Here is a 22,662-nt window from a genome sequence, read left to right as displayed (position 1 = left end):
AGAGAGGCCTCAAAGGGTTGTAATTAACTGGACTCTGCAGGTGTGCATCTGGAAATAGTCCCTCTTTTGTTTTTATGCCACACTTCAAAGAATTCACAAATGATGCTGCGTATATGCAAACCCATTTCCATTGTAATGCCCTTTTTATAAAATGCCAGTAATTTCATGTTTCCCACTGCGAGATTACAAAGCATGATTACAGTTTGTCCAGATGCAGGGACCCAGTCATCAGGATTACTTCTGTATCTGAATAACTTTCAGTAGCCCAGGATGTCATGAATAGCAAATGCAGAATCAAGTAAAATGCTTGAGAGATGAATACAACTTGAATTTTGGCTGTGTTCTGAATATAGCATCGGGTTTATAATACCTCAAAATAATTTTGATCACTATATTTATTTGTTATGAAAAGAACACATCAAATGGAACCTGAAAAAAATACTTTAAGATGAAGGAAATATGGAAAAGATACAATGCATTTGTTTCTCTCTGGAACAGAGGATATGGAAGAAACTGCTGGATAATTGTCCATTTTTAACACCCATTGTGACTTTCAATTCCTTGTGAGCCAGTTTTTGAGTCTTTTTATCTTGAAATCAGATCATCGGAATCTGAATATATACATGAAACCTAGATTATTAAGAACACTAGTATGGCATATTTTTGTCACTATCCTTGAGCTCTTAAAAACACCCTGTTAGAAATTCTGGCAATTCATTTTCCTATTTTTAATAGCATTAACTAAAAATCATCCTCATTAATGAGAAATTGACACCTCTCCTCATAATATATTAAATAGCAGACCATCTGCATCTGTCTTCTCTGTAAGAACTTCAGCTTACTCACTATGCTCTTGTGATGCTTTATAATACAACCTATCAAAATCAGCTAAGATCATACTGATTAGAAAAATATATTTTAGAAGGCCAGATACAAAACTCGTATCTGTAATACCAGTACTATGGAAACTGAGACAGAAGGATCAGAGGTTTGAGGCCAGCCTTAACAGCTTAGTAAGAAAGACCCTGTCTCAAAATTAAAGTAAAAAGGGCTGGGGAATAATATAGCTTGGAGGTAAAATGTCCCCAGATTCCATCCCCAGTACCCAAATATGTAACGCTTCCTTATTTATTGTCAAGGAAATTATATGTGAACACACATCCCTGAAACTCTGCTACAGATACTGGAGAAATAGAACTCTGGTGCTACTTAAGTATTACTACCATGAACAATTGGGCAGTGGTATTTGGAGATTTTGTGAAGCACACTCTCCAGTGACATGTGAAACTCAACAGCTTGCGTGTCTATCCCTGCATGCCTACTCAATCTGTGTTTTTGCCCAGTGTGGGAGAGATGTCTGTGAATGGGCCAAGAAATATGCCAACTCAGTAGTCAAAAAGAAATCTTGGCAAGATTAAGGCATTTGCAAGACTGTATCCAAGGTAGCTATAAATCCTGTACAAGACAACAGGGCCAAGAAGCTTTAAAAATGAGATCCAGTTAAGAAAAAAAGTCTGATTTTTTTATAAGATTAAATAATAGTGCAAAAGAAGTACTGAATAAACGGCTGCTCAACTCTGTGGTCAGCTTCAACACCCTTGGTGTTGCTGAAAGAAAGCACACGCCTTGGGAGACAGGTGAGAGAGGATCTGCCTATCTCAAGCTTACAACTGGATTATGTTCCCAGGTCTTAGGAAAATACTCTCTCTGGTTTCCTTTCCCTATGCACCTTCTGTAATCACTTTCCTGATTTTCAATCTCAAACTGTTTTCCCCCTCAGCACAGAGGCAGATGGTGGAGAAGCAACAGGATGAAAAAATATGACAAATCTGACTGACCCAGGATCTCATGCTGATTTCAATGCAGACTACGTTATGCTATGGTAATGAGCGTTCTTAAAATCTCAGCGGATTAGCATGAAAAAGGTTTTATATCTCTTATTACATGGGATTGGGGATTGGAGGCAGCTCATGGTCATCGCTAAAGGAGTCTAGAGTGACCAAGTACCTGGGATATGGGACTGTCTGGCCATTATATGTCCTTGCCTAAGACCAAAAAAAAGTGGGGAAAGACAAGCACACCATGTAACCAAGAGAGGAGAGCCAGAAAGTCTGTAAGTGTCCCTACTGGCCACTAGAAACGGAAATTCAGAGACCTAGAGAAATTAGAATAGTCTATCTTGATTTATGTGGAATTTTTTCTTCTCTTTATCTTTTTTCTTTTAGGAGATACATATTTGGTGAGTGTAACTATACTAGTACAGGTTTCTCAAAACACCAAAAAGCCTTGAAATATTCTTGTTCTCCAAACATCAACTCCAAAAGGCCTTATTACAATTAGCCAGCCACACAAAAAATGTGACAGTCACAATCTTGGGAAGTGCCACACTACATCATACATTGGTCACAATAAAAAGGTTATAGTTTACTTAAACAGCTTAATATTTTTTTTGTGTGTGGTACTGGGGTTTCTTGAAACCCTTCTACTTCCGGGCTATACTCCCAGATCTATTTTATAATTTATTTTTATTTGGAAACAGGGTCTCTTAAGCCAGCGAGACTGACTTCGAACCAGTGCGATCCTCCTGTCTCTGCCTCCCAAGCGTGGGGATTACAAGCCTGCGCCACCACGCCAGTCAAACAGCTTAATTTTTTAGAAAATAAAAAACAACATGATCATAAAGCAAAAGATATTTTACATGGGGTAAGTGCTTTAAATTTCACAAAGAAACTATCAGAATATTTCTTTCCTAATAGAATGAGAATTTTCGGACTCCCAATTCCCTACCTTCTAAAAATATTAATCGCAAATAATTCTCAATGACATATCAATAAAACCTTATAAATATATATGACTAGAGTAGTACATTCACGAGGAAAAACATGTATGAACACATTGTTTTGAATGATTAAAGATTAAAAAAATATATGCTGACTAAGCACAGGATCTCTGCTCTGCAGTGACCCAACTCATTTCCCATACAAGACTATGAATCAGATATGCCACTAATGTTTAGGTAGATGGCTCATTATAGCCAGTGTTTTGTTTTTGCATGGTATGTCTAGGTAAATCTAAAATTACCTAATGAAGTAATAAAACTATTATCAGTCACTTTTTCTGCACCTTCTTTAACCTTCTTTTAATCTAGGTGATCAGTTATTTCCATCTCTCCCAGAAAACTTAGATGTGGTTAGCTGCCTTTCTCAGTAGATGTCATATAAAAAAGAAATGACACCAAATAGCCTACTGGGCATATTGAAGTGCTTCTGCTCTTCAGACTCCATTAAGTTCTTATAAGCCTCAATTAAGTAAAAGAACAGCTAATTAGAACAGTCTGTTTTCAATAGACTTAGAACTTTGCAGGGAAGATGATGTTAAGACCTTTTCCCTAACTGCCCTTTTCCCCTGTTCCTAAGTTTTGGGATTCAAGTGCAGACAATAAATTCATTTTGATTTAAGTAAGTCATACTACTCTTACTGTGATTCATCCTCATGCCACGAGATCTCTAGGAGATTATTTATTCTGGAACCATCCTCTAAACCTAGAGAAAATCTAGCACAGGCAGGAATATGACTTGCATTCATTAAGAGCTAAATTGGATCAAAATTGTTATGAGCAAAATAGCCAAGGAAGAGCACCTAAAGCATTTATAACTTTAGGTACTTCAACTGAAATTGCAAACACCTATCTAATTTCAATAGTTCATAATTATTGATAATTTTATTAAGAGGATACTAACAAGTGTTTAGAGAATTATCACAAGTGCTTAATAAGTCCTTAGTAAAGAAACAATTTCATTTATACACACATCGATTTTAACTGGGGACAACAAAATATGGAAATGTGTTTTGGAAAAACCTTTAAACCAGTTGTGGTGACACATTCCTATAATCCCAGTACTTGAGAGGCTGAGAAAGGAGGATCACAGGTTTGAAGCCTGCCTCTACACTTTAACAAGGCACTCAGCAACCTTCAGAGACCCTTTTTCCACATAAGAAATAAAACAGGCCTGGGATGCAGCTTCAAGGTAGAATCCCTCTCAGTGTTTAATCCCCAGTACCACAAAAAGAAAAGAAAAAGCAAAAAAAAAAAAACAAAAAAACCAAAAAAACCCAAAAATCTTTAACTATAAAAGCAAACTGCTAACACTATCCCATCAATAAAAATGTTTTGAATAAAGTAAGTTGAATTCAGTGTTGTATTATAATTATATCTCAGAGATTTTTGTTTTAGTAGCGTGTATAAATTATTGTGTTTTAAATTAAAGCTTTAAGCTTTCAAGCAAATAAAGTTTACAATTGTGCAAATTTGTGCTTTTTCTTTTTTAGGAGCCCGATTACAGGATGGTTTGAATACAGGTGGTTTTGCATTATTTTACTGTTCACAAAGATGTGGCCTTGAGTTATGGTAACAGGATGGACCCAGGTAGCCACAGTAATTAATTATGATGCTAAGATTAATATTTCAATTACTGTTAAAAATTGGCAATTGTTTTAGACTACTAAAGTTATCACTATTGCTTTCTTCATAATTTCATTTTTAATACTTACTGAATATCCATATTGCCTAATTTGGAACTGTAACGGAGATCATCCATGATGTTATTGTAGTTAATTTGCTAAGGAATTTCAAGCTTGCAAGACTTGATTTTCTAAATCTATCCCAGCCTGGTGTGGCAATTTAAGCTTGTAATCCTTGTACTTGGGAAGATGAGACAGGAGGATCTCATGTTCTAGGTCAGCCTCAATAAGTAGTGAGACTCTCACCAACCTAGCAAAACTCTATTTCAAAATAAAAGAAAACATGGTGAGGGGTGTAGCTTAGGGGTAGAATGCTCCTGAGTTCAACCCCAATATAAATAAATAAATAAATAAATAAATAAATAAATAAACTAATTACCATTACTCTCACTCAATTGCAGTTTGACAAACCTCCAAGAAAGAGGGTCCAAGTACACACCCCCAGCTTGTTTAGGCTGAAGGTGGCAGTCTTATTATCTAATAATTATCTATTATTGCCAAATATCATTTGGCAATCATAAACTGAAGCTGTGTGGTACAGTGTGATCACAAATATTTGTTTGCCCTCTCAAAATATGGATATGTCAATTAAAGAGGTTCTAAATAGATAATGTTTGATTTCAAAGACGGCATCATTGAAATCATAAAGAATCCACCATGAATCCCATATTTCAACTATGCACTATGCTGTAGTAAGAACCAGACTGTTTAAAAAATAAAGCAAGCTGAGTTTAAAAAATAAAAGCAAGCTGGGCATGATGTCACGTTCGCGGTGGACAGCCTCAGCTACTTAGTGAGACCCTCCCTCAACTTAGTAAGACTGTTTCAAAATTAAAGAATAAAAAATAGGGCTGGGGTGTAGCTCGTAAGTAGAATGCCCCTGGGTTCCATCCCCAGTACTGCAAAGAAAAAAAAAGCAAAACAAAATTAAACAAGTAAGAAAAAGTACTGCTTCAGCATTTGCAGAATTCAGCCTAGAGGGAGAACAAGAAACTAATAATTGAAAGGCAGAAGAATGTAATAAATGAAGCAAAAGCCGAGTGTGAAGGGAGTCAAGAATATAATCTGCATTGGATATTCAAAGAAGGCTCTGAGAGAAGCTGACCTCCAGCCCGGGTTCCTCTAGGGACAGCAGTAGGATTTGGAAGGACATATTCCTTGTCAAGAGAGCTGCTTCAGCGAGTGCCTCAAGTTATGAGAAAATATGGCACATCCGGGTGGTCTGGAGCTCACACTGAGGTTGGGCTTGAAAGGAATCTAGAGTTCTCAGGAGACTTAAAGACTAAACTGTGGGCAAAGAGCAGTAATCAGAAATAACCACAGTAAAAATGAATGATGAGGTCTTCTAAATAACTAAATATCAGGAAAAAAATTGGTCTGAAATTTTGCCAGAAAATACTAAGTAATCTAAGAGTGGAATATATCACCAAACAAACATTGCAAATCTGTGTCTTTTTGTTGTTAAGGGCCAGATCATAATTTAATTTGAATAACAGTGGGTTAGCCGGGTATGGTGGAGCACACTTGTAATCCCAGCATGGGAGGCTGAGACCAGAGGATCATGGTTCAAGGACAGCCTCAGCTGCTTAGTGAGGCCCTCAACAACTTAGTGAGACCCTGTTTCAAAATAAAGAAAAAAAAATAGGGCAGGGGGTGGAGCTAGAGGTAGAATGTCCCTAGGTTCTATCCCCAGACCCGCAAAAACACATAAATAAATAAATAAATAAATAAATAATAAATACCAGTGGTTTTGCATTATTTACTTTTACTGTTCACAAAGATACGGCCTTGATTTAAGGTAACAGGATAGACCAGTGATTATTATAATAGTTCTTAAGACTAATATCTGTTCAGATAAGTCTCTATTATAACTAATTTCTATAACACAATCACTGTCATCTTAAATTGTATGCGTGAAAAGAGCCATAAATATCTCTTGTATTGACAAAAAAACACAACAGAATCCTTCAAGCACTTTTGAATAAGAATTTCCCTCATAAAATTCTTTTAAATTTACTTCAACATAAAATCTCAATAGCCTACCAAATAATTCCAATGTTATTCACCAAAGGCATTTATTTACCTGAGAGAAACTGCATGCGGCCCATATATCTCTCTCACTGCCAACAAATCAGCTTCGAGCTGTGGGTGCTTATGTAGCTCCCCGTCATAATTCACCTGATGAAAAGGATGATTCAGAAGTGAGTTAGGAGTAAAATGCATAAAAAAACCCTCAAACAATCTTTTGGACAAATCACCCCGAACATTTTGTCACCCACATTTGCAACTTCATTAAAAACAGAAATTCTTCAGTAGTACAGTCACTACAGTTCTTAGATTGACATTTGGCTAAAACAAGTCAATTAAAGTTAAATAGGCTATCTTAACGCAAAGAAAATGCAAATGATAAAAAGCACTGAAGTAGCCAGGCATGGTGGTGCAAGCTTATCATCCCAGGACTTAGGAGGCTGAGACAAGAGGGTCTCAGGGTCATGGCCAGCCTCAACAATTTACTGAGGCCCTCCACAACTCAGCGAGACCCTGTTTCAAAATAAAGAATAAAAAAATAAAGCTAAGGTTGGGACTCAGAGGTAGAATGCCCCGAGGTTCAATCCTCATTTCCACCAAAAAGAGATAAAGAAAGAAAAGACTGAAGTAAGTGTCTAGCAGGTAACCTTGGAAACTTCTAGAATGAATACCCAGATCAAATGAAAAAAATCTGCTTCCCTTATATAAGAATCAGTTGTGTAAATCAAAATCAAACATCGAAGAATTATTTGCATAATGTTCAAGCATTGTTTTGGATTAAAAAAATCATCTCCTTAGATAAACTATCACATTACTAAAATGCTAATCCTTCGAGAATAAACCTAGAACTATTATGTCCATATTTCTAATGCCTTACTTGTGTTTCACTAGCAAAATGAATTTTGATTCTAAATGATTAAAGTTACTTTCATTTTTTACATAGCTTTTGATTTAAATGCCCTCCTGTAATATTTCACCCTCCCATTACACTGTTCAAGTTATAGAGCACATTTGAAAAAGGGGGTTATAGAAACCAAGTAATTCATTTTCTAAAATCAAATGCCCAGCTTTAAATTTTAACATTGCCCTGGAAAAATCTGCTGAACTTTTTTTTATCCCCAGTCCTGGAGACTGAAGAGGTAGAATGCAGTTCTACCTCTAAGCTACAGTCTCAACTCTTTATTTTTTATTCTGAAGCAGGGTTTTACTAAGTTGCTGCAGCTGGTCTCTAAACTGTCATCCTCCCATGTCAGCCTCCCAAGTGTAAGCGTATTCCACCATGCCCAATTGGTTATTTTCATATATTGAAATTATGATGGTTCCTTATAACAACTTTTCAACATAATGAATAAAAATAAATGAATAAGAAGGATGCTCAACAATCAGGGTCCATTAAATGTTATGCTTTTGATAAATGTATCATTTCAAAATGCTGACTGAGCATATATGCTTAAGAACTGGAGGAGCCAAAAGCCTAGGAAAATATTATCTACATAATCTCTGTAATGAACTGAGAGAAATTCAAGGTACATGAATGATCATGGCAAAAAAAAAAAAAAAAAAAACCCTGCAAAGGTAATATTACTGTTGAGAATACAAAGAAAATTAGAAGTCGGGCATGGTGGTGCACACTTGTAATCCCCACGCTTGGGAGGCAGAGATAGGAGGATCGCGCTGGTTCGAAGCCAGCCTTGCTGGCTTAAGAGACCCTGTTTCCAAATAAAAATATAAAAATAGGTCTGGGAGTGTAGCCCAGAGGTAGAGGGCTTCCAGGAACCCCAGTACCACCAAAAAGAAGAGGGAGGGAGGGAGGGAGGGAGGGAGGGAGGGAGGGAGGGAGGGAGGGAGGAGAAGAAGAAGAAGAAGAAGAAGAAGAAGAAGAAGAAGAAGAAGAAGAAGAAGAAGGAGAAGGAGAAGGAGAAGGAGAAGGAGAAGGAGGAGAAGAAAGGAAGTAAATAAATAAAATTAGAAAGAGATAAACTAAACAGATTTTCTAGTCAATCCCAGAACCCCAATCAACTCCTTGGTGTCTCAACTTTCAAGGCACAGACTTCAGTTAGAACAAATACAGCTATTAGAACTTTGAGCCTGGATGTTTGGAAGGTAGGTGTACTTACCTGTCCACCATAATAAAACTCTTCAGAATCATTATCACCTTCAGAATCTTCTTCCACTGTACTATTCTGTCTTGATTCCTTAAAATAACAAAGAAATAAGACAGTTCCAGTGGCCAAACTAGATTGCCTCATTTTGAAAATAAAGTAGTACATGGCCATAATAGGCAGATTTTGTGCATTGTGCTTAGATTAAATTTGTAAAACATTCTTATACAACACAACTCCAGATCAAAAATAGTAAGAAACAATTTTGCAGATGTACTTATCTTTCTATAATGCAAACACTTGAAAGTTTTCTTTCACTGATCATAATATTTATAATTTAAAATTTTATTTATTTTATTTATATTAAAAGCTATGAATAGTCAATTATACATTCAGCTTTGTTCTAAAAACATCTGGCAAGTTCATACGACTTCAATTTTATTAAAAAGTTCTTTTACATTATTTATCCAAAATATACTCATTTCCACTGCTAACCATATATGGCAATGTGAATGAAAACACTCTGAATTCAATAATATAAAAAGGAAATTATGAAATTTAGTATGAATCACATTATGAAGAGAACTTTCGGTATATAAGAATTATTTGTTTTACAATTCAGATCTCAAAATGGTATTTAATATGCCTTAACTTAAGGTGTGAATTTTAATTAACTGAACCCTATCTGTTATGTTTAAGAAAGTACAATGAAAATTCATGGTGGTATTCTTTTCATTAGCTTTATTATTAACAAAGTCAGAAAAAAGGGTAACTTCTTTTAGATGCAGAAATATATTCATTCAATGTTTCACTGTAATAAAAAGAAAATAATCAACAAATGAAATTTTGAGTTCTATGAAAGTCTAACAAGTTTTATTCAGTAACAGTTTTCTCCAAGCAAAGATCAGTACAGATAAAAAAGAGAACAGTTTTAGCAGAGCATGATGACACATGCTTGTAATCCCAGTACTAGGAGGCTGAGACAGGAAGAACACAGGTTTAAGTACAACCTCACAAAGTAGTGAGATTCTCATCAACATAGTGAGACCCTGTTTCAAAATAAAATAGGGCTGGGGACAAGCTCAAAGGTAGAATGCCCACAAATTCAATCCCCCAGTACCACCCCCCAAAAAAAATCAATTGTGCCACACTACGAAAAAAGTAGAGATGTATCCAATACATAGCTTTCAGGGAAATAAATGCTGTCCTATTGCCATTTATCTGTCTCTTTAATGTATTTACCTATATACTAAAGCTAATTTTTTAAAAAGCTCCGGAGAAGAAATAAATTTGTTTCTTTAAACAGAGTGATACTAATAAGACTACCAACTCTCTGTGTTACTTTAGGAAACAAGATCATCTTTTGCAAACAAAATTTTTAAGAATTTAAGAAGATGGGATATGTACAAAAATAAAGGGCTGCAATAAGATATATATTCCTTCCTTGGCTGCATTTATTTGATGAAATTATGTTTTGTATAAATTTTATTTAAATTTTAACCAGATGTTCTTTTCTATTACTTTTAAGAGACCTCCCTTCTCAGAGCTTCTCTCAATTCACTAGCCTTTACCACCAGCAAAATCCCCAAATCATGAGCTTGAGTTTTAGTCACTACATAAAAAGCTAATCTAAATAACCATGAGATATTAACCACAAATGCCAGGTAAACTTAAAATATATCTATGCTGCTCTCAAAAAATAAGAACTATAATACACGTACCTCCCCATTTTCCTTTTGTAATTTGGATTTTATGGATAAACAACAGTTGATGTCATTTGTTTTTCTTAATTCTGAAAGAAAGTTATAATTTTAAAAATCAATTTAGTTTTCAGTATGTTATTTACTAAACAGTCCTGAGTTTCCATGTAAAAAATACTTTGGGTTATTCCCTGTAGTTTGCAAAAGAATAAAGGAATATTTTGAAACTGTATCCATGGTGGGAAAAATACAATATGCAAGCTATTCTGGTTTTTTCCTTTGGCATAAAAATGTCATCAAAGTACTAGTATACAGATTTCTTCAGCTCTCAAATATTTCCTAGCATTGGCACTGCATAAAGGTGGTTTTTCTACTAGGTTTGTCTAGCAGTGTCACTACCGAGGCAAATGTTTTTACAAGAACAAATGTCAATACAATACATTCAATCAGGATCTTCAAAAGTACTATAAAAGTGGCTCACGCTTGCAATCCCTGCACTTGGGAGGCAGAGACAGGAGGATCACACAGGTTGGAATCCAGCCGTGCTGGCTTAAGAGACCCTGTTTCCAAATAAAAATATACAATAGGTCTGGCCATGTAGCCCGGAAGTAGAAGGGTTTCCAGGAACCCCAGTACCACCGCCACCAAAAAAAAAAAAAAAGTACTACAAACATACACTTAAAATTGGTTGAAAAAAACTTTTATACAGAACAATCAATCACATGGAGATTTGTAAATGCTAATGGTGAACATTTGTTACTTCAGCTAAAAAAAATAAAACTACCTACAATTAAAATTAGCCCTGGGTGTGGTGGCGCACGCTTATAATCCCAGCATTCGGGAGGCTGAGACTGGAGGATCGCAGTTCGTGGGCAGCCTCAGCTACTTAGTGAGGCCCTCTGCAACTCAGTGAGACCCTGTTTCAAAATAAAGAATAAAAAATAGGGCAGGAGGTGTAGCTCGGAGGTTGAATGCCCCTGGGTTCCATCCCCAAACCCGCAAAAAAAAAAAAAAAAGAAAAAGAAAAAGAAAATTAGCCTAAGAAATATATATTACTATTACCTGTAGCTATTCTATGAAAGATGACTGGAATTGGCTCTGTAGTAACTAGTACATCTTCATCATTTTCTGAACTTGACACATACGTATTGTCTGCAAAGGAATATGAATAGTTAAAGGCATAACAACTTGAAAAAGTCAATTCTTTACAAATAATAGTCATACCCACTTCACTTTAGTTCCAATTTTCATAGAACACTGTGATTAGACTTAGAAAAAAAACTGAAATCAACTACAGATTTATGTACAAATGAACTATTCCAAAATGTCTGCATCTCCTTAAGAAACACAACTTTGAACAGAAGCTAAATAAATACATATCCAACAAGCCATGTGGCAATAAACCATTGGGGTGCCAAGGTTGCCTCTTATACAAACAGGGTCTCAATCACTCTACCAGGAAGCAGGGTTATCTAGTTGAGGCAGAAAACTAAACAGCACTGAATACAATCACAAAGATTTGAGATGGACTTATTCAAGGGTTTGAGCTGAAATCACATCTTCTTATTGCTCTACTATCTATTTTTAAAGTGATATGAAGTCTTGCCATTATCATCCTACCGTGAACTAATTTTTATCTACAGGCACTATACAAGTGGAGCGTACGGAGCATTAAATTATTTCATAAACCCTTAAACTTCTTATTCACTATCTGCCTCCTCCAGAAACATTTTCCAATAAATGTGTGTCCACAATATATGTTGATATAATGCCTCCAGATTTATTGGGTTTTTCTGATTGATGACTTCAGGCCACCTGTAACAAACAGTTATTTAGTGAAGAGTTTATCAGTTGATTAATGATGGTGCTATAAGGCCCACCCATGAATGGCCTAGTGAATAGTATAAACAAAATATCACATGGCTTAACTTATACTAAGGAGACTCAGTGTTCAGATGACTGAACGAGTGAAGATTTAAAGATTGTTTTGAGCCAAATTCTCATAATATTGTGTCAGTACAGTGAGAATGCGATGTTTAATTGATAGATGTCTAAGTCATTACTGTGTTTGGAAACATCTGTACTGTTTATAGCCCTTGAGAATAAGTAAATGAGAGGGTAAGCATGTAAAGCTTAGAGGTAAAAGACTCACAATAGACATAAGACCTTAACTGCTTTTAAGGAAGGTGATAAGGGATGGGTTATATTTGAAATAAAACAAGTTTGCTGGCCGGGCGTGGTGGCGCACAATTGTAATCCCAGCATTTGGGAGGCTGAGACCTGGAGGATCGCGGTTCGTGGACAGCCTCAGCTACTTAGTGAGGCCCTCTGCAACTCAGTGAGACCCAGTTTCAAAACGAAGAATAAAAAATAGGGCAGGAGGTGTAGCTCAGAGGTCAAATGCCCCTGGGTTCCACCCCCAGATCCGCAAAAAATAAAATAAAAATAAAAATAAAAATAAAAATAAAAATAAAACAAGTTTGCTTCATTACTCTGATGGATGCAAACTACAAATTTTGCTTTGTTTTCAAACAGCATCACAAGGAAAATGTGAAATTTTCATGTTCGTCAAGTGAACCACACATTAAGAAACAGTTAAAATAAATTTAATTATTGTTTCAGCACATTTGTTGAGATATCAAACACTTATCAAGAGTCTTTTCTATAACCTCATCCTTTCAGGTAAATGTCAAAACTCATTTAGAGCCAGATTTCCTCTCCCCCTCCCATCTTTCCAGCAACTGATTTGAAGTCATCTGTTATTCAACCTAATTATTTGTCTCTGAATTAGAAGAAAAAAAGTAAAAGCTGATGACCAACTAGACTGTATGATCTTGAATACAAGAGGACAACATCATGTAATTCACAGTATCATGGAATGAGGTTAGATTTTACATCAAAAAAGAAACAAATTCAGATATTATGCTTAAGAAAGCCAAGAATAACAAAGCAAATAACTGAATTTAAATGATTTTCTATCAGTCGGGTGTGATGGCACACATCTGTAATCCCAGTACTTAGAAGGTTAAAACAGCAGGACTGCAGATCCTCAGCGAATAGAGAAGGCTCTCACTAAGCTAGCGAGATCCTACTTCAAAATATATATATATATATATATATATATTTTTTTTTTAAAGGATTGGGGGCATAGCTCAGAGGTAGAATGCCCTTGGGTTCAATCCCCAGTACAAAAAAAAAATTTTTTTTCTATCAAAATGGCTAGCCTAAAGTAGCATGCAACTATAAAGTAATACATCTCTAATTCATTACTAAAAAAAAAAAAAAAAAAAAAAAAAAGGAAAAAACCCACCACCTTTACTATAAAATCCACAAAGAAGTGGAAGCAAACCAGAAGACAGGAGTCAAAAGATTATAGTCTGGTGAAAATCTGTTGCATAATACTAGAGGATAGAATATTCAGAGACAGAGAGAGAGACAGAAACAGTGTGTTGGATTTTTGGTTTTTTTTTTTTTGTTTTGACTGGAAGATGGAATCCAGAGGCATTCTTCCCCTAAGCTTCATCCCACCCCCAGCCCTATTTTGTTTATTTGGAAACAATCTCACTAAGTTATGAGGTGTCTGCAATCCTCCTGTGCCAACATATTTTCTAAGTGATTTTCTACAAGTTTATATGTTGATTAGTATTGAAATATTAGCACACTTTTAATTTGATTGGGGCTTAAAGCATCCCAAATCAAAATGGCGTCGATTCCATGACAGGATCTCCTAAACTGCCATCATGACATAATACTCCAGATAATATCACAAGGGTATATCCAAGTTATGAGAATGTAGTATAGGGAAGAACACATCAAATCTAGATGCTGCTTCAACTGAGGGTGTTAAGAAGCTTGGAAGTCATTCCTCTGTAAACTCTTGGTAGAATTCACCCACTGAGAATTCAGGTCCTGGGCTTTTCTTTGTTGGGAAGTTTTTGATTACTGACTCACCTGTCACTCTTTATAAAGATTTTCTACTTTATGATTCAGTCTTAATGGTCCCCATGTTTATAAGGAATTTATCCACTTCTAAATTATCCAGATTAGCAATCTCATTCCTGGGTTTGCTGAATGAAATGAAACCGGCACCTACAAGAGCTATCTGCAAACTCACATCTATTGTCAGGCGGCTAGAAAAAAAAAGGTGGTACATATATACAATGGAATGTTCTTTTCAGCCAAAAATTAAAATAAAGTTTTGCAACAATATAAATGAATCTGGAGAACCATCTATTTGGTGAAATATGCCAGAAACAGACAGATAAATATTGCATCTTATGAAATCTAAGAGTTGAACTATAAAATGCAGACAGTAGAGTCATAGTTGCCAGGGTATAAGGATTAGAGCAAAACAAATATAAAGTCCTTGAATAAAGAGTGGGCAATGATGGATGTGTGAATTAATTTGACTGTGGAAACCATGATGCAACACATAGATATATCAAACCATCGTATCTCAAACCTCTAAATACCCAATTGTTAACAATTAAGTATTTTTTTTTTAAATCTAGACACTGATACAGCCATTCATGGATACCTTTTAACCTAAGCCAAAGTCTTATGAGGCGTTTTGAATCTAAGCTTATAAATAAAAAGGTTGCTGGTTATCTTTGAGATCATCCCAGCTGTAGGAGTTCATTTTGCTTTCTTTAATGTTGCCTAAATATTTAGAAGAATCATAACTATAAACAAGCCTTCATGAAGCTTTTAACATCTGTTAATAATCATCTCATCATCACTTGAAGATGGGAATGTAGGACATAAACAGAGATAAGGAAGGCAGTTAAGGTAACAGAATCAGTGGAAGGAAATAAGGATGTTTTCAGACTGTAATTTTCTCACCGGCATTCTCCTACTTGAATCCAGAACTGTAGACTCTGTTTTCCTCAGCCCTCTGAAGATGTTAGGTTCTTTCAGGTGTATGCTTTATAGAAGAGCTTTGGTGGTACTGGGGTTCCTGGAAACCCTTCTACCTCCAGGCCACACTCCCAGACACCTATTTTTTACATTTTTATTTGGAAACAGGGTCTCTTAAGCAAGTGAGGCTGGCTTCAATCCTGCACGATCCTCCTGTCTCCGCTTCCCAAGCGCAGGGATTACAAGTGTGCACCACCACGCCTGGCTGTTCTTTATTCTTTATTTTGAAACAGGATCTTACTAAATTGCAGAGAGCCTTGCTAAGTAGCTGAGGCTGGCCGCGAACCTGCAATCACCTTGCCTCAGCCTTCCAAGTCCTAGGACTGCAGGCATTCATTGTCGCCACCCGCTGGCTTCTTTATTAATGCTCTTACAACATGAGTGTTTTCTCTTTACTTTCCTAGAAGAGCATCCAAGCATCATCTGGACACAACCGGGGGAGGGGGGGGGGCTGGTGGGGGGATAAGTAGAGAACTACAAAAAGTGCCTTTTAGCAGGGCGTGGTGGTGCAGCTTGTAATCCCTGTGATTGAGAGGCGGAGACAGGAGAATCACACAGGTTGGAAGCCAGCCTTGCTGGCTTAAGTGACCCTATTTCCAAGTAAAAATATAAAAATAGGTTTGGGAGTGTAGCCTGGAGGTAGAAGGGTTCCATTCCCAGTACCACCAAAAAAAAAAAAAAAAAAAAAAAAAAAGTGTCTTTTACACTGCTACATTTATTGAATTTCAAATGCAGTATAATATAGGCCAAGTAATTCTATTTTTCATTACTAATTCAAAAGAAACCCTAACTATAAACAATATTTATATTGGTTTTTCATTGTGCTGTAGACATTTTCCCCAAATTTCTTATGTAATTTCATGTAATCTTCCTTACTAGTCGATTATTATTTTTATTTTAGATTAGGAGACCTAAGAACAGAGACATGAAATTATTTGCTCCAATTAACTAAGTAGGTGATTATAAAACTAGTATATGATATGGAGCTAAAGTCTTTCTGAATCCAAAAATCAATGTTTTGTCACTAATGGGGTTGTCTTAAAAATCCCATTATCTTATAAAATGGAAGTGCATATTAAATATATTAAATATAAAAACAATTTTATTTTAGATGTTCTAATTTGATAGAGACTTGGCATGAAACTATGCCTAATGCCCAAGTAGGCCACACATGTCAAGACTCTTAGGACTCACAAGGTCCAAAACCCAGACACAGTCTCCTCATTCCTCCAGATCCTAGTGAGGTATGTACAAGAGATATGCCTCCTAATTAAATGTGGGAATAGATGAGAATATAAAAGATTTCTGTTCTAAGAGTCAGTTTGTGGCGTATACAATATATATATACCTATTCTTTAACACACCACTAAAAAAAAAAAAAAAAAAAGGTCTTCCCTATAAAGTCCACAAAAAACAAGTCAAAAAGCTGCTCTTTCTTTGTGAAGAGTCAGCATACCATTTCAATTTTCATTAACATACACACCACTACGTCTGCCCAATTCAATAAAAACTCTAAATTTTCATTTTCACACAAACTATGAAATAAGTACCAATAGATGGCATAGAATAATTAGCAACAGCAGAGCATAATTATAAAATACCAAATCTACTTTTAGGGACATAAGCTTGGGCAACCTGAATCTGACACTAAAGAACAATGCTGACATATCTAAGAAGGGCAAAGAAAATCTCATACCTCTAAGGTCGAATGATGAGATAATCAATGAACCAAATAATCCTAAGGAATATTACCAAAAGGAAGTAACAGAGGTAATATAAAAATTACTATATTAGTAATTAAAAACATTAAAAAGACGTATTCATGTTTGAAAGAATTTTAAAATAGGCAAACCCTTTATAAGACAAATAAGCATGGTGGCACAAGCCTGTAATCCCAGTACCTGGGAGGCTGATACAGGAGGATCATAGGTCAGCCTCAGCAATTTAGCAAACACTCAGGAACTTAGCAAGATGCTGTTTCAAAATGGAAAATAAAAAGGATTGAGGGCATAGCTCAGAAAATGCCCAGTGTTCAATCCCCATTACCCAAAAAAGTTTGTGTGTGTGTGTGTGTGTGTGTGTGTGTGTGTGTGTGAGAGAGAGAGAGAGAGAGAGAGAGAGAGAGAGAGACAGACAGACAGACAGACAGACAGACAGAGTAGATAAAGATTATAAAATACTACTTGCTAAGAAAAAAATGGACACTTCAACAACATAATGACCTTCAAGAAGAACATATTAAAAGATGACTAAGAAACAGAAAAACAGAACATATCAATAATTGTGGCAGAAAAATTTACCCAGAGCCTTCCCCCAAAATATTACCAGACTCACACAGTTCTACTTGCTAGGTCTACAAATGCTTTTTCTAGCTAGTGCCAGAGGGGGGGGAAAAAAAAAAGAACAACACAGGCATGAATTTTGGAAAGAAAACAATTATATAATTTGTATATAATTTTGTCAGAAATGTCAAGTATATTAACTCACAACTCTTAGCACATATAAAAGCAGATTAAAATAATGGGGAAAATGTCATATTAATGTTCACTTAGAAATCTCCATTAAAAACAAAGATAGTATCTCTTCCCCCAGAAGTAACACAATCAAAACTGAATTGCAGACTTCTTTAACCACCAAATTACATATCCTTAGAAAAATTATTTAACCTCTCTCAGCACATTTTTTCAAGTATGAATGTAATGACTGCCCCCGTTTTGTCTGTCAGCCAGGCTGGCATTTAGAATCAAATGATGTATGTGGGCATATTCTATAAACTGTGCTCTGTACAGTAGGTTTTTTGGTGTTCTAGATGCGTCCACCAATTCAAAATTCTACCCCAGTGTATAGACCACGATGCTGTAATCTCCTCCTTCATCCTTATGTTCTACTGATGCACAAATGAACCAACTTAGATTAAGCAGGTCAAATACAGTGTATATTTACACTCCCCTTATTTTTTGAAAGGAATTATACTGGAAATTAACTACAAATTTGCTCCAAGAAAGAAATTCAACAAAAAAAGAGGCCAACTGATAACTAAGGATTTATTTTAAATTTTCAGTTTTAATATTATTGCTATTTCCAAATTGGGCTCCAGAAAAGCAAGAAAATGCCCAATTAATAACTCATGGCCACAAGAGGGAGCTAAATATTTTATCCACTTGGTTTACTAATTTCTACCATATAGCTAATGTTATGGAACAATTTACTTATCTTCAATTTGGGCTTAGATTTGTGGCATTATTTCTATCACCTTGACTTAAAGACTTATACCTCTCCATGGCTGGCATTTCTACAAGATGCCCAGAAGAAGACAATAATTATAATATTTATAGTAATCTATGGTTTTTTTCCACCTATAATTTGCAAACATTCATCATCAAAAATATACTATTCCCACAAAAAGAGACCGGGCTGACAGCATTAGCATCTGCCAAAAATATTTTGCCTTATAAATATTTATTTCCTTGGTTCTTCCAGTAAAGGTTACCTAGAACACATGTTATATCACAATTTAAAAAGATGTATATCCTTAAACAATTTTCATTATTTAACTCTACACACACACACACACACACACACAATTATGCTTAAAACATATTTATGAGACAGGCACAGAATCTTGAGAACTTGGCAAGACCTGTTTTAAAATAAAAAATAAAAAGGGTAGGGAGTGTAGCTCAAAGGTAGAATGGTCCTAGTTTCAATTCTTAGTACCAATGAAATAAATAAAAATATGGAGAGTATAACATATAATTTGTAAGAAGGTTAAGGATTAAAAAATTATTTTTAAATGCAACAGTTAAACTTGTAAAAATATAAAATGCTTAGTAAAAACTGCCACATAAAATACTTAAGGCTAAAGAAAAGTTTTACAATACCCTGTATCAAACTATGAGCTAATTATTTTGAAAACTAAATATAATGTCAAGCACAAATAAGCATTAGCTATATTTTTTTTTTCCATCATGAAAATCCAAACAGCACTCCAAAAGTGACAAGTGGACCAGTTCAAAGACTCTTTATTAAATTATAATGATGCAGTCGGGCCTGGTGGCGCACCCCGCGCTTGGGAGACGGAGACAGGAGGGTCTTGCAGGTTCAAAGCCAGCCGTGCTGGCTTAAGAGACCCTGTTTCCAAATAAAAATATAAAATAGGTCTGGGAGTGTAGCCCGGAGATAGGAAGGGCTTCCAGGAACCCCAGTACCACACACAAAAAAAAATTATAATGATGCAAAGATACAGGTCCAAACTACCTTATGAGCTCATATGAGCAACTTTACTGGGAAATTATTTTTATGCTGGGCTATGTCTCATATTAACAAATGTACCTCACAAGCAATCAACAGTACATCTACAAAAACTACTCAAAGAGTTGTAACATGAATTTTTGTAACAACAACAAAAAAAGAAAAACATACCTGGGTAATCTTCAGATACATGAACTGAGTAGGATACACTGTTAAAATAAGAAAAAAGAAAAAAAGTTCAAGTTACTAAGAAGATAGACATGCTGTTACAAAAAGAAAAAAACAGCCCTCATCCTCAATTATACAGATCTAAGTATTTAACAGGTAAGGTGCAAACTGGATTAGAAAACTTCTTTTTAATCTGACAAAAGAAACATGATTTTTTTTATATTCATTTTCAATACATCCAAGTGGGTTTTTCTAAAAAACACTTGTAAATATCTTTCTCAAATAATACTTTTTCTAGTATAAGTAGAACTTTTGATTTTGGTAATGTCTAAAATATCATTTGTGATCATTTGTTTTGTATGTTCCAAACAGATTTTCTCAAATACTCTTTTCATTTAAAATGTGTTCCTCCACCAGGCAAGGTGGCTCATGCCTACACTCACAGCAATTAGAGAAGCCAAGGTAGAAGGATCACAAGTTCAAGGACAGTTTAGGCAATTTAGCAAGGCCATGTCTCAAAACAAAAATAAAAGGGGCTGGGCATATACCTGGAGGTCAAGCGCCGCTGGGTTCATTCCCCAGTGTGGGAAGGGAGGGAAACTGAAACATTCATGTTTTAATGTTCCTTCCTCACATTATAGTGTGCTTTTGTAAAATGTCCTTTTTAAAAAGAATTAACAAAATATGATGAAAGTACAACTCATAGATATCTTAGTTGTTTCCTTTTTTAATTTTTTATTTCTTTTGTGGTGCTGAACTCAGAGGCATTCTGCCTCCAAAGTATACCCTAGAGTCCCCCGCCCCCGTTGTGTGTGTGTGTGTGTGTGTGTGTGTGTGTGTGTGTGTGTGTGTTACTGGGGATTGAAACCTGGGACATTTTACCTCTGAGTTTTTTATTCTTTATTTTGAAACAAGTTCTCACTAAGTTGCTCAGAACCTCACTAAGTAGCTGGGGCTGGCTGCGAACCTGCAATCTTTGTGTCTCAGGCTCTTAAGTACTGGAATTATAAGCATGTGCCACCATAACCAGCTTAAACAGGGTCTTGCTAAATTGCTGAGGCTGGTCTCAAACCTGTCATCTTTCTTTCTCAGCCTCCCAAGTACTGAAATTATATGCAAGTACAACCAGACCCATCTTTCAAAATATTTTTCAAATTTCATTTTAGCAATTTCACAACTCTCTCCTCTGTAACTCCACTGCCTTTATACACCTACCTCATATGGCATATGAGAATTTAACCGACTTATTTGTTCACTTTTCTATGTCTACTAAGGAAAAAACCTGTCTATTTATATTTGTAACACAGTCACCTATTTCTGTGCATGAAACACAACACTCATTCAACAGTAGATATTTGAATGGATCAATGGAAAAACCACAAGCCACAGAAAAGTCAAAATGCAGTTTGAATTTAGCAAAATTATTTGCCTGTTATGACAAAAAACTCAATGAAGGAACATGGACTACAGAATTTATGCACAGTATCATTTAAAAGTAGATCCAATACAGTTTAAAATCACTTCATGTATGCCCAAATAGGAAAATATAATCTATAGCCCACAGTAAAGTTAAAACAGGCAAGCTTAAAGATGTAAATAAATGAAACTCTGATATGAAGATAAAGATAAAAACAAAAACAGATCTTATCAAGGTTGTAGGTCACTAGCAAAAGAACCAGAATTTATATAATTAGTTTTAGAAGGCCAAAGGGAGAGCTAGAAAAAGAATAATTCAGAAAAGAATCAAGAAAATGAGTGGGAAACTACAATTCGAGTCAAAGTCTCATAAATGTACAGATTGAAGAAGCCAGAAAACCCCTAACAGGATAAGGGTAATGAAGTCACATCCAAGTACACATAGTCTAATTGCTGAAAATTAAATAGAAGAAAAAATTTAACCGAAGTCAAAAGAAATGACACATTACATACAAGGGAGTAATGATGACCAATGTTGACTTTGAGGAAGGACAATCAACTGTCAACCTACATTTCTATACCCAGCCCATATATCCATCAAAAATGAATGCAAAATAAAAGCTCAGATAAAATTGTGAAAATCTGCCGGGCGTGGTGGCGCACGCTTGTAATCCCTGCGCTTGGGAGGCTGAGACAGGAGGATCGCACAGGTTCGAAGCCAGCCTCAGCTACTTAGTGAGGCTTCCAGCAACTTAGTGAGACCCTGTTTCCAAATAAAATATAAAAAAGGTCTGGGAGTATAGCCCAGAGGTAGAAAGCCTCTGGGTTCCACCCCCAGTACCACCAAAAAAAAAAAAAAAAAAAAGTGAAAATCTGTCCACAGCTTAACTGTCATATCTTAAGTTCTCCCCTCTCACTAATATCAAACTGAAAATTAAATAGTCAAAAGAAATAATGAACTCCAAAAATTAAAAACACAAAAGACTAATTTTTTTCAAGGTTGTGTGTGTGTGTGTGTGTGTGTGTGTGTGTGTGTGTTACCACCATGAATAGAGAGCTCTTCAAAGATTTTCCTCATGCTATCCCAACATCCCTAACCCCAGGCAGCCACTAATCAGTTTTCTATCTCTATAATTGTGTCCTCTCAAGAATGTTATATAATGAAACCAGAGTATGAAACACCATAGCATTTTAAGGCAGAACTGGTATTTTGAAAAATGACTCTAGTAGACAATATTTAGGCTAGGGAGAGGAGAGATCAGATTAAGAAGCTATCATAATAGCCTAAAGTATAAGCATATCAGTGAGAAAGCCTGTTATAGGGATAGAAAGATGAGAACACGTAGCCAATTGATAAGCTCTCTCCAGGACACCAGCTTCAGAAATCAAGGTCCTTCATCAAATGCCAAGATAAGGAGATAACATACCCATGCCAGTGGTGCTTCAGATACGCCAGGGGAAGCAGACTATACTATGATCCCCACATAAATTTATTTTCCCACAATTCACTCATTTATAGTGTGGGACTATATGTAGCAATGAAATTACTGATGATCAGG

The 22,662-nt window shown here is 35.7% G+C and overlaps 1 protein-coding gene across 4 annotated transcripts in view; it reads right to left on the bottom strand.

Moving 5' to 3' along the window:
* Positions 1-22,662, bottom strand: part of PARP8 (poly(ADP-ribose) polymerase family member 8) — a gene marked incomplete at both ends in the record, with an annotated part of 200,498 nt that overhangs the window by 67,287 nt on the left and 110,549 nt on the right. For all 4 annotated transcript variants that reach the window (XM_080700491.1, XM_080700492.1, XM_080700489.1 and 1 more), the window contains 5 exons: positions 6,605-6,699; positions 8,667-8,744; positions 10,373-10,443; positions 11,414-11,503; positions 19,691-19,728. In XM_080700491.1, coding sequence (XP_080556617.1) covers positions 6,605-6,699; positions 8,667-8,744; positions 10,373-10,443; positions 11,414-11,503; positions 19,691-19,728 — 372 coding nt within the window. The remainder of the gene's footprint in view (positions 1-6,604; positions 6,700-8,666; positions 8,745-10,372; positions 10,444-11,413; positions 11,504-19,690; positions 19,729-22,662) is intronic.

The sequence above is a fragment of the Muscardinus avellanarius genome, assembly GCF_963383645.1.
Source record: "Muscardinus avellanarius genome assembly, chromosome: 1".
NCBI lineage: Eukaryota > Metazoa > Chordata > Mammalia > Rodentia > Gliridae > Muscardinus > Muscardinus avellanarius.
This window is presented reverse-complemented; position numbering and strand designations above follow the sequence as displayed.